At 41.3% G+C, this 12,652-nt stretch overlaps 1 protein-coding gene across 6 annotated transcripts; it reads left to right on the top strand.

Moving 5' to 3' along the window:
* Positions 1–354: 354 nt before the first annotated feature.
* On the top strand, positions 355–11,717 carry LOC133477862 (ubiquitin-conjugating enzyme E2 H-like). 6 transcript variants are annotated; one of them, XR_009788498.1, is made up of 8 exons: positions 710–1,608; positions 4,793–4,876; positions 4,989–5,063; positions 5,161–5,200; positions 6,200–6,252; positions 6,881–7,009; positions 9,115–10,832; positions 10,926–11,717. XR_009788498.1 is itself a non-coding variant. In XM_061773129.1 (7 exons), exons 1-7 carry the CDS (start codon positions 637–639, stop codon positions 9,237–9,239), a joined length of 552 nt encoding a protein of 183 aa, XP_061629113.1. In that variant the 5' UTR covers positions 355–636; the 3' UTR covers positions 9,240–11,717. The 6 variants fall into 6 exon arrangements, 5 of the variants coding, with proteins under 5 accessions (XP_061629113.1, XP_061629111.1, XP_061629115.1 ...); XM_061773129.1 differs by lacking the exon at positions 710–1,608 and adding an exon at positions 355–689 and having other exon boundaries at positions 4,800–4,876; positions 9,115–11,717; XM_061773127.1 differs by having other exon boundaries at positions 9,115–11,717.
* Positions 11,718–12,652: the final 935 nt, after the last annotated feature.

Raw genomic sequence — 12,652 nt, 5'->3', positions numbered from 1 at the left:
TTCTGATTTATTTTATCCCCCCCCCCCCCCCCCCCCCCCTACACTTTCCCTCTGTATCACATTGTATGTAAAACTACGGTGGCCGAGGGACCACGAGCGCCTAGACAGAATGACCCCCAACGCGAACATTTTGATACTGTGGCAACTATTGGGGGAACATAGAACCAATAGCAACAGAAAGGTATTCGTGTTACCGCCAAAGTACAACACGTACCACGTTCAATGAAACCTGTGATTACACGTCGGCTTCATGGTCATAAATGACACGAATAGTTTTAATAGCCCGTGTTAAATGAAGTGGTGCGACGCGGTCGCGTGTCTGTGTGTTGTATTTCTATACCCCAACTCCTCCCCTGACTGGAGCTTGACGTCTTCGGACGAGGACGAGCACAAAACTCGCCGAAGCACTCGAAATATTACTCCCCCGCCCCACCACCACCACCACCACCACCAACACCAACACCAAAAAACCAAAAAGACAAAGTGGACGATGACAGAACCGGCCTTTTGTTTATGGAGCCCGTGGGAAGGCTGACGATTCAGTCCCGCAGGTTTTGTAGCTATTTCCACGGCGGAAAAAGGGAGCACCACCGCAGTATTTTTTAGCTCACTTCTGGAAGGAATACACATACAAAAATGTCGTCCCCAAGTCCTGGCAAGAGGCGAATGGACACCGACGTGGTGAAACTGTATCCTTTCTTACAATGTTGTAACACTTACGCCTCATTGGATGAAAAACAAGTAAAATACTTTGTAGTGTTTGCCAGGTGTTGTTTTGGATGGTTATTGTGCTCTTTCACAAGAATGGGATGTTGGGGGGGAAAAGTAGCTCCCCACTTGTGTGTCAATGACACTGCTATGACCAAAATTTGCATTCTATTTACGAGGCTATATTTCTTATAAATTATTGTCATTTTTTTCCACATTCTTTGTTGTTTGCAATTAGCCAGTGTTAGCATCGCTGTTACCTACTGTACATAAGGGGCTAACTCCGAGTTAGCTCCAGGTTGTTATCAGGCGAGAAAAACAAGCAAAGAAAAACAAACATGTCGTCGTCTCGCTCTTTCTAACCACAGCTGCTCGACCGCACATTTTCTAGGGACCAAGGGTTGACTTTGCGGATGTTTGGAGGCTATTTTATGTCGGGGAAACACTTGCATTTTGTCACGGGTTCCGTGAACGCCTGCTAGCTGACAGACAACAAATGAGGGCTATGCTAACTAATATTTTGGGTTCGTGTGAGCCCATCGATATGTTATATGACGATATAACTGTCTTCTTCTTTTCCTCCACTGATTTATTTTTGAATGGTTAACAGATTTATGTAAAGATGTCACCGCAGGTTCTTAAATTGTGACTTTTTATCCTTCAGCAATTTGTAACGTCCCACAATGGTTATATTTGTTTACAGTCTTTCTGGGGGGAAAATTGTTAAAAGAGATTTTTACATGGACGTATATTTCCATTTTTTTCCGCGTTGGGGTGAGATTAAGTTTTTTTTTTTCTTTTTTTTCTCGGGCAACGGAGCTCAATTGTTTTGTTTTTGTCCTGCAGCGAGACGCCGCTCTCTGATTGGTCAGGCTGTTACCATCCGGAACATGGCAGAGGGTGGGGCTTCACGCACATCGAATTCACAGCTGATGAGCGGAACAACAACGTGTCGGAACAGGCCCCGCAAGACGAGCTTTTTTTGCGTTTGGTCCTCCAGAACTCAGTGGTGGGCGGGCACGGCTTTCTAAGTCTCTATTCGGGTAGTTCCCATCTTCCAAAAACATTCACGTTCGGTTCATTGAATACTAAATTGTCCATAGGTGTGATTGTGACTGTGAGCGTGAATGCTTGCTTGTCTATATGCCTTGTAGTTGGCTGGCAACCAGTCCATGGTGTACCACACCTCTCGCTCAAATCAGCTGGAAATGACTCCAGCCCACCTGTGACCCTAATGAGGACAAACACGAGAGAACATAGATGCACTTCACTCAGCCCTTTTAAAAATATATATCAGACTATTCATTAGTCTGAGCCATTAAAAATATCAGTAATGTACAAATATTTTGTAGTAATGGTTTTCTACAACCCAATTCCAATGAAGTTGGGACGTTGTGTTAAACAAATAAAAACAGAATACAATGCTTTGCAAATCATGTTCAACCTATATTTAATTGAATACACTACAAAGACCAGATGTTTAATGTTCAAACTGATAAACTTGATTGTTTTTAGCCAATAATCATGACCTTAGAATTTGATGGCTGCAACACGTTCCAAAAAAGCTGGGACAGGTGGCTAAAAAGACTGAGAAAGTTGAGGAATGCTCATCAAACACCTGTTTGGGACATCTCACAGGTAAACAGGCTAATTGGGAACAGGTGGGTGCAATGATTTGGTATAAAAGGAGCTTCCCTGAATTTCTCACTCATTCACAAGCAAAGATGGGGCGAGGGTCACCTCTTTGTGAACAAGTGTGTGAGAAAATAGTTTAAGGACAATGTTTCTCAATCTGGAGAAATCACCGCATGAAAGTGGCGAGGCCGCTGGATGCCCGTGACCTTCGATCCCTCAGGCGGCACTGCATCAAAAACCGACATCGATGTGTAAAGGATATCACCGCATGGGCTCAGGAACACTTCAGAAAAGCAATGTTGGTAAATACAGTTCAGGGTTACATCCGGAAGTGCAACTTGAAAGTCTACTATGCAAAGCAAAAGCCATTTATCAACAACACCAAGAAACGCCGCCGGCTTCTCTGCGCCCGAGCTCATCTAGGATGGACTGACACAAAGTGGAAAAGTGTTCTGTGGTCCGACGAGTCCACATTTCAAATTGTTTTGGGAAATTGTGGACGTCGTGTCCTCCGGGTCAAAAAGGAAAAGAACCATCCGGACCGTTATGAACGCAAAGTTCAAAAGCCAGCATCTGTGATGGTATGGGGCTGTGTTAGTGCCAATAGCATGGGTAACTTACACATCTGTGAAGGCACCATTAATGCTGAAAGGTACATACAGGTTTTGGAGAAACATATGCTGCCATCCAAGCAACGTCTTGTTCATGGACGCCCCTGCTTATTTCAGCAAGACAATGCCAAACCACATTCGGCACGTGTTACAACAGCGTGGCTTCGTAGTAAAAGAGTGCGGTTACTCGACTGGCCTGCCTGCAGTCCAGACCTGTCTCCCATTGAAAATGTGTGGCGCATTTTGAAGCGTAAAATACGACAACGGAGACCCCGGACAGTTGAATAGCTGAAGCTGTACATCGAGCAAGAATGGGAAAGAATTCCACCTCCAAAGCGTCAACAATTAGTGTCCTCAGTTTCCAAACGTTTATTGAATGGTGTTAGAAGAAAAGGTGATGTAACACAGTGTTAAACATGACCCTGTCCCAGCTTTTTTGGAACGTGTTGTCTTCAATCAACCTATTGCGTATGTTTTTGGGGATGTGGGAGGAAACCGGAGTACCGGGAGAAAACCCACGCAGGCACGGGGAGAACATGCAAACTCCACACAGGCGAGGCCCGATTTGAACCCGGGTCCTCAGAACTGTGAGCCAGATGTGCTAACCGGCCGCCCACCGTGCCGCAAAGGGGACATAATCATGTATAATGTACTTTTTAATAGACTGGATAAAACTGTATAGTTTAAGGTTTGGTTATCTGCCTAGTCCTGAAAATGTGCGTGAGACGTTGTACACTTTGGCTAATTCACATAATAACCATCACAACAAGTTTCTCCACCCCTGATGCGATCAGCTCAGCTGGGCCACTATCAGGCAAAGGTACTATCGTGCAGTAACACCCACATCTTTGAAGGGTAAGCAGAGGTACATTGAGTTTTTTGGGTTGCATAGATTAGCGTTATGTTAGACCCACTGTACACTGAGCAACGCGCCTGAACCCGACTGAACTGTCGTACAGGGTTCGGCAACTGGTTTTCATGAGTGGCTGACTGTCAGCCGCTAGTTTTGCTGCGAGTCAAGATTTGAATTCACCTATAAAATTGAAATCACAAGTGAACGCCACCTCAACATCACAGATGCAACAGCGCAAATGCATGTGAACTTTCACACACACAAAAAAATTTTCCCATATACAAAGCGTTAGCGAGATCAAGCTGGGTGCCCGCAACCTGCATTGCCATTAGCCTCTCAAAATCTTCACATTCTTACCTTTATTCTTGCCCGTTTCCTTTCTTTGTGGCAATCCTTTTTCCTTGACAATCAAGCTATGTTTTTGCGGTTCAATAAAAAAATAATACAATGCAATATATTGTATGTGGAGCCTCAAAATATGATACAGCAAGTAGAGGCAACTACCTGTACATACCCAATATGTTTTTTTTTTGCCTCTTCCTACTCCTATTGACTCCTATGTAGGCTATCAAAGGACAAAATCTACTGTCGCCTTCTATTATTTTTTTCTATTTTTTTTTTATAGCAGCCAGTTTTGTGTTTAACTGTGTGTAAATGTTCAGTAAAGTTCTATAGTCACAAGACTCATTCTCTGCCCCTGGTCGTCATGGTAACAAAAGCCAGACTTGCCATTGGTCTTGCAGTATGTGTGGCGGGGTGTTATGTGGTATCATTAATTATGACATTACATTGAGTGCATTATTTAAATAATTGTAGAAGTGTTTTTTTCTGGAAAAGGAACTTGTGAGCTGCATTATTGATCTTCCCATCACAATGGCAGCTATTGATTCATACACTCAACATCTAAAAACAGAAAGTAAACAGCTTCTTGTTCGGCATCGTGTTCTGTGTGTTTCCCGCTCTCATGGCGTATTTCCTTAACCAGACGTCAGCATCGAGAGCAAGCACGAGGTCACCATCCTGAGTGGACTCAATGAGTTTGTGGTCAAGTTCCACGGACCCGCCGGATGTAAGAGCCTCCTAAAAATCAACCTCATATTTTTGGTATCTACAATACAGCCAAAGTGCATTTTTGGCTTCTGTTGATTCCATTTTGAAATCCTGGCTTTGTCTCATTCCAGCACCTTACGAAGGAGGCGTGTGGAAGGTCAGAGTGGATCTACCAGACAAATACCCCTTCAAATCTCCATCAATAGGTGTGTATTGTTTTGCCTGTGTGATCTATTTATAAGTCTCACTCTCCACTGTTTAAAAATCACACTTTCCCCCACTTTGTTTTTTTTTTTAAAACAGGTTTCATGAACAAAATATTTCATCCCAACATTGATGAAGCGTAAGTCATTTTTGATTGTCCTATGACTGTTCGGTATTCCACACACCCTTTTCACCTCAAGTTCCTGGGGTCCTCAGTTTACAACGCATTTCTGTTTCGTTGGCTGTGTTGTCTATTGCTAACACAGTTGTGAAGTACAGTAAATATTTCATGTACAGTTTTCTCCCGCTATATAGTGGCTTCTCATTCGCGCCCCCGTTCATAACTTCGAAACCGTCAGGACGGTGGTAAACCGAGGTTCCTCAGTACGTTGTAACCTCTTTGAAGCGTTATATAGTGTGAGGTTAATGAAAGAGGTGCCTGTCATTTGGCGGCCTGTTACAACAGCTTTGCTAATTTTCTCCTTAATTTTTACTTTTTCACCCTTTTTTGGGTCATTTATTGTACCTTGTGCATTGTGCGAACCCGTTTCGGACTGTTTTCAGCATTTTTGACTGTCACGTTCTTCACTAAGATAAAGTGACGAGAGAGAGAAAGTGAACTCTAAACAGTACAGGAGAAAAATTTCTTCTGTATGTGTATGACTCGGCAAAGGACAAACTGGACAATATGTTAGGAAAACTGCAGTTGTTTGTACATTCAAACTCAGCTTGTGGCAAACGTGGGCGTCATTACGGGCTGTGATTGTGAAATTAAAATTGTAGCATGGCGGCCATGGACATCGGTGATCTCGGCGCCCTCATACAAGGCGTTGGAGAAGTCAGTCTTGCGCTTCTCTCTCATCTACTAACAGCTTCACACAACATGTAGACTGTGCAACAAGAGAGAATAAAACTGCACTTCCTTTGTGCCAAACGCCAATGTAAAGGGAGCCCTTGAATATTTTAATTATTTAGTTATTCATTATTGGATGATTATTATTTTAATGTATTTTATGTTTTAGGCAGAGCACTTTGTTACAGCTGCAGTGGTTGTGGAAGATCTCTAGAAATAAAGTTGAGTTGCGTTATACCATTGTCACCGATAATGTTATTCTGACTGTGTTGCTTGTCCTCGCAGGTCAGGAACAGTATGTTTGGACGTCATTAACCAGACGTGGACGGCACTCTACGGTACGTCACTAGCACTCCAGTGTTGTCACACAGTCAAAATGCCCTTCTTATGCTACCTAATGGCCATGCTATACATATTCAACTTAAAAGTTGAAGTAGCCGCATGGATGCGCTATAGAAAATGGAGGGCTGGAAGGTTTTTTTTTTTTATTTTTTTTTTCCAGAACCCCAGCGGCACTGCATAACTGTTGTCATGTGTTGCATTATTAGCACAATAAGACTGACAGGCCATTGGAGCTATTTCCATTTAGACAAACAAGAGAACACAGCATGTTTGCAATGGTATTTTTGAAACTGTGACAGGAAGCTGTGTGGCATCGCCAAGGCAGCAATGCAACACCATTTTTTTTCCATAGGTGTAACAAGCAGCTTCACCCACACGCAAGTCGCGAAGTGTCAGTTGAGCTTCAGGTTTGACTGGCCGAGTGGCAGCTGAAGAAACAGCGTCAAACCAGATCAACCACGACATGTTCCCAAACTTGGGACTTTCGTTTTAGGATTAATGCATTCAAATACTTTAAATGTATTACAAAATACATAGATACAAAAATGATAATAATGTTTTGTTTAAAACGTGCATGTCTCTCTCTGGCTAACTCCATTTTTGTTCTCTCCATTTCATCTCCAGACCTCACCAACATCTTTGAGTCCTTCCTGCCCCAGCTGCTCGCCTACCCCAACCCCATCGATCCTCTGAACGGGGACGCCGCCGCCATGTACCTTCACCGACCGGAGGATTACAAACACAAGATCAAAGGTCTCACATGACACAATACGATACAACAAATGCTTCAGCTTTCAGAAGTGTTATTCTGCACCCAAAACTATTTCTTTTATTACTATAATTTCTAATGTATAATGCACATTGTTTTTCCCCCCAAAAATGTCAAAAGTCAATAGTGCGCATTATACATAGTTATAGGGGCAAATGGAATAAACTTTCTCATTTTATAAATGTATAGTTGTTAGTGGTTATGAAAACGTTGTACACTTTCATTCCAAAATGCCACCGCCACCTAGTGGTTATAAAAAAGTGTAGCCTACACTTTCATTCCAATATGACAGGGGTACATGACTGCATATATGTACAGTTGTGTTCATACGTTTACATACCCTGGCAGAATGTGTGAAATATTGTTTTATTTTTAAATATGACTGATGACTGAACAACAACCATCATTAATTTCTTTATGGTTATGTTTTGTTTAATGATAATGCTTTTCTGAAATGCTTGACTGTTTAATTTGAATCCCATTAAAATAAAATGTGTTTCGCCTGGTCCTTCATGTTTTCTTTAAAGCACTGTAACCATCTTACAAATTCTGCCCGGGTAATCAAACATATGAGCACAACTGTGTGTTATCTAATTTACTAAATAAAAGTAGGGCTGTGAATTTCAAAATAAGAGCAAGTAAATAAAAAAAAGGATTACCTGTTCAAATAAAATGCTTAACTTCAGAATAATTATTTGAAAAAAACTAATAAAATACAGATAATACTTAATGTTTCGATCATATGGGTAGAAGCAAAATCATGCATTGTAAAAATGCATTATACATAGGTAAAAGGGTTTTCCAGAATTTTGAGATTAACTTTGGGGCTGCGTATTATACATGGGTGCGCATTGTATACGAGAAATTACGGTATTTCTTTCCATTTTTTTGACGTGCTTACATTTCCACATTTCTCAACCGATTCAAACCATTCCAACTTGTTAAGAACTACTTTGCACATTCCAAAAATTCACCCTTTTTACAGGATTCCACATTTTTGTCCCACAAATATTCAAATGAATGAGACAATAAAAATGTTCCACATCTTTTCCATTACAAATTCAAACACAAATTTCACATTCCCGAAATCCCCACATTTTTCATTATTCCACTTTCCCAGTGATAACATTCCCAAATTAATGCAGATATTTTACATGTTCTTGACTGATTCAAACCATTCCAACTTCAAACTGTTTACTTCATTCACGACATCTTGATTCCTATTTATCTAATTCCAAAATGTTCACAATAAAATTCCCAAATTAAAAGATATATTTTTTTATATTTACTTTTGAGATGTTATTTTATTTTTTATTTTTTTGGGGGGAGGTGGGGTGGGAATTGAACCCGATTGAATTGTCCCGGTGTGCATGGTTAAGCAACTGTTTTCATGAGTGGCCTTTCAACCTGCCACTGGTTTTGCCATGATTCAAAATTTGAATCGCCGGTGCACACTGTGCAACGTCTCAGTTTACAGCCAATAAAAATGCACATAAACTGTCACTCATGCTAAAACTATGCTTCTGGCATTAAGGCAAGCGAGACACCAAACGGCCGGCGCGCCACCCTCAAGCCATATAAATACAGTATATCAAGCTTCAAACGTGTTTTATATAAATACTTAAAAGTATTTATAATTTCTAATGTGCCTGTGGCTGAAAAAGTGAAGCTCGTGGTCAAAATGTATGTGTGCTCTACATACGGCGCTGGGTAGTTCAAATGAGTGAGCGAGCGAGCGAGATGCTTTTAAAATATCCACACTCGCTTTTATTCTCGGCCACGTCCACTCTCTTTAGTAACATGCTTCTTCCTCAACCTTTAAACTACCCTTTTACGGTTTTACAAAAGCGATAAAGTACAGTATACTGAATGTACAGCATTAAACACCTATATAGGCTCGCTGTTCAGAGTGTCCATATATCCAATCGCTCACTGTGCAGGGTCAGTCAGCAACTCTCATTTTTATGCGAGGGTCCGGTCCAGTCAGGTTTGACAGCATCGCGCAGTGTGCGGCAGGCCTTAGATTTTAAATGAGGTGGCCCCATGTTTCCAGCTTGAATCCCCTTCCTAACTTGTCTTTCTTTGTCAGAGTACATCCAGAAGTACGCCACAGAGGAGGCGCTAAAGGAGCAGGAGGAGGGCGGCGGCGAATCCTCCTCTGAGAGCTCCATGTCGGACTTTTCTGAGGACGAGGCTCAGGACATGGAGTTGTAGTTCTTACTTAAACCAGACTTATTTTTTTACAGCAAGATTTTTATGGTTACTTGGACCCGTGTCACACCTGGCTCCAGGTTTTATCGTTGAGAGTCCAGACTGAGAAGGCTGGAAGAAACCATGCGGATTCCCCTTTTTTTCCCTAATCTTCCATTTGGAACTGGAGGACCTGCAGACGCAGTGAAAAAGTTGCAGTCTGAGTGTTTGAATGTAATCCTGACAATTAGCGGGAATCAAAGGAGACGCTCTCCGTTCTCCCGACATCCCGTTCCTCCTCTCCGTTTTAGGAAAGTCATTGTCATTCTCTTGAGTGTCTTTTGTGTATTGGTGTGGCATGACGCAGAGTTCAAGTTGTCTAAGCTTTGTGGGGGGTGGGAGGACACCTGGTTCTGGCCGGACATTGGACTCGGCTCTCATGAGAATTTAGTTGGATTTTATATATTTTTTTATTTTCTAAAGCGCTGAAAATGTTTTGGTGTTTTTTTTAAACACATTTTTATGCGGTTAGCTAGCTAACTTGTTCGTTAGTCGGCTAGCAAGCTAGACGGTTGGCAAGCTCGCTGGTTAGCTTGATCACAAGTTGATAGTTACTGACAGTCAAAGCTCACTAGTATGTAGTTATCAAGCAAGCTTGCAACTTGGTTAGCAAGCTAGCTGGTTATTTTTGTGGCCGAAGTTGTTAGTCAGTAAGATAGCTAGCTTATTAGCGAGCTAGTTGTTTGGTTAGGTTGCAAGTTGATACTGTATTTTGTTTATCAGCAAGCTAGTGAGCAATTCATTCTCAAGCTGGGTAGCTAGCTACTTTGTTAGCAAGCTAGTTGGTTAGCAAACTAGCTAACTGGATAACGAGCCCGTTAGGTAGCATGTTCATCCTTTGTCAGCAAGATAGCAGATTAGTTTGCCAACAAGCTAGCTGGTTAGTTAGTAGTTAGCTCCCTAGTTTGTTAGTCAGTCAGCTAGCAAGGTAGATTATCAAGATCGTTGGTTAGTTAGGTATCTAGTTGTTAACAAGCTAGCACATGGACAGCTAATCAGGTAGAAATCTAGCTTGCTATATGGTTGGCAAGGCAGCTTGCTAGTTGGTTAGCAAGCTAGTTAGTGTTAGCAGGATTACGCCAGTTACCTAACCTATTTCCATTAAAAAAAATTCCATCTTCCATAAGCCAGTTTATGGTTTTAATTTAAATTGTGTTAACAAAATACAGCTATACCTATTTGTTAAATAAATAAATATGCTGCAAACCTTTTGAAATGATGGCAAAATATTAGATTTCTGTAGCAATTCTAGCATATTCAGCGTAGCATGTCGGCCACGTTGAGGTACGACTGGCCTTTTATTGAGCAGCGTTTCCTTTGTGATGAAGTGAAATCAGAGCATTGAATGAGGCAGTTCAATTCTCATGAGAACCGGTCGGCCAAGGCATTGTGGGTGGGTCCTTGTTTCGTTGTTGCCTAGTGCTTGTACCTAACTGTACTAGTTGTTTGACTTGCGTAGGGATAGCTTTTGTTTCTTTTCTTGCAGGTGGTGAATCCTAACGTCGGTTTTATATAACACACTTGTACATGTTTGGGTTCCTGTGAAGACGACGAGAAGTAGGACTTGACTCTTGTTTCAATCACATCTTATATGCAAATTGTAAAATGTTACGTTGTCCAACTGAAGTGCTCTTTTATTTCCCCCACCAGGCAGTCAACATTCCAACAATCCTTCTTTTGGTCACTTACTTTTTCTAAAGGCTTGTTGCAGCAGGACCACAAGTCATGTAGAATCGCACTCAGAAAAGTTAGTTTATACTAAAGTTAAATGCAGTGCATTACATTCACTGTTCTGTGTTTGAGAAAGGGAAACACACAAGCATTCTCAATCAAAGTTTACAATGAATTCTTTTGAGACTAAAGCTGCGCTTGGTGCTAGTGTGTGGCGTACTTCAAATGACCAACATGGCAACAACGATAATACCGCCACCTATCATCTCCACAATTACTGAGTCTGCAGATTGACCAAACCCGGTGTTGACCACACAAATGAGTTTTTGTGATGGTAAATATTGAACAGGTTTAACAATTATGACTGTGAGCACCAACCTTTTTCGGAGCAGAGGCGTAGGAAAATGACGTTTTAACACACCACACCCCACAAACTAATCTCTCAGGATAATCTTTTCGCCACGTCCGATAATTGGGACTTTGCTGACTTTGATCAGAAGAAGCGAAAAATTTGGCCGGATTATCCGTATGTGTGTACCTGGCATTAGTAGTTGTGATTAATTGCTCTCAATAAGACCTGACTCATCAGTGTATTTTTTTTTTTGTAAACGACACAGAATATTTTATACCTACTGTTTTAATTTCCTCTGTCTTTTAAGCTCCTTTGTTCAGGATACAAGCTATTCAATTTTTTGTTCTTTTAAAAAAAGGAAAGAGTTAAATGTGCTTACGTTGTAACTTCAAAGAAATAAACAAAAAAATATAATCATATAGTCTGTCTGTGTCATTTTCTCGATTTATAATTGATTGAATTTGATTTGAAAAGGAGTATTTTGACTACAAGGTGTCCTCGGTTTACGATGCTCCGGACATACAACGTTGTGTTGCAGCTGTGCCTAAATTAGTCGAAAATCGGCTTTTTAAAAAAATGAGTTTTACGCAGTTAGTCCTCTAGCTAGCTAGCTTGTTGTTGTTAGTTCGGAACAAGTTTATAGCTAGTTAGAAAGCTAGCTAACAAGTACCGGTAGTTGTAAAGCAAGCTGGTTTGCTACGGCTAAAGTTTATAGTCAGTGAGGTAGCTAGCAATTCGCTATCAAATATTTCATTGGATTGATTCAAATGTATGGCCTTTAAGCGTTTTTCTTACAAATATGTAATTATGTGATGGATATACTTTTAGTATTCATCCCGCGAGGGAAATGAAATTGAACAGAATGCCGTTGTAAACCGAGGACCCCAGATACAGTATTGTTAGACTGCTGTCTCTCGTTTGTCCACTGGAGGGCGTCATAGTTCACGGATAGATAGATAGACAATGAGTATGTTATTCCCATTACTATACACTGTACATTTAGACTTAACTAAGAACGTTACATTAAATATTTATGTTTAAGGAAAGAGGCGAGTAGTAGTAGTAGTCGTGAGTAAATTGTCTTGCAGGATTTCAAAGTCCAATGGCGTGATGGAGATGAAGTCAGTGTCGTACTGGCCGGGTGCACTCTCCTCTCATGCATGCAGGGGAGCCGCAGCCGGATGCGCAAAAGACTCCACGATTTGCTCTCGGCGACAACTTTTGGAGCGCTTGTAACGCAAACCTGCAGCGCACTTATTCTACAGGGTGAAGCACCCGTTCTTTTTTTCTTCTTTTTTTCAATAATCCTCCACCACGCCGCACGCAATCTGTCTGATAGTCACCGACAGCAGGT

This window comes from Phyllopteryx taeniolatus, chromosome 5, assembly GCF_024500385.1.
Source record: "Phyllopteryx taeniolatus isolate TA_2022b chromosome 5, UOR_Ptae_1.2, whole genome shotgun sequence".
Taxonomy (NCBI): Eukaryota; Metazoa; Chordata; class Actinopteri; order Syngnathiformes; family Syngnathidae; genus Phyllopteryx; species Phyllopteryx taeniolatus.
The sequence above is the reverse complement of the archived record's forward strand: the minus strand, read 5'-3'. Positions and strand labels throughout refer to the sequence as shown.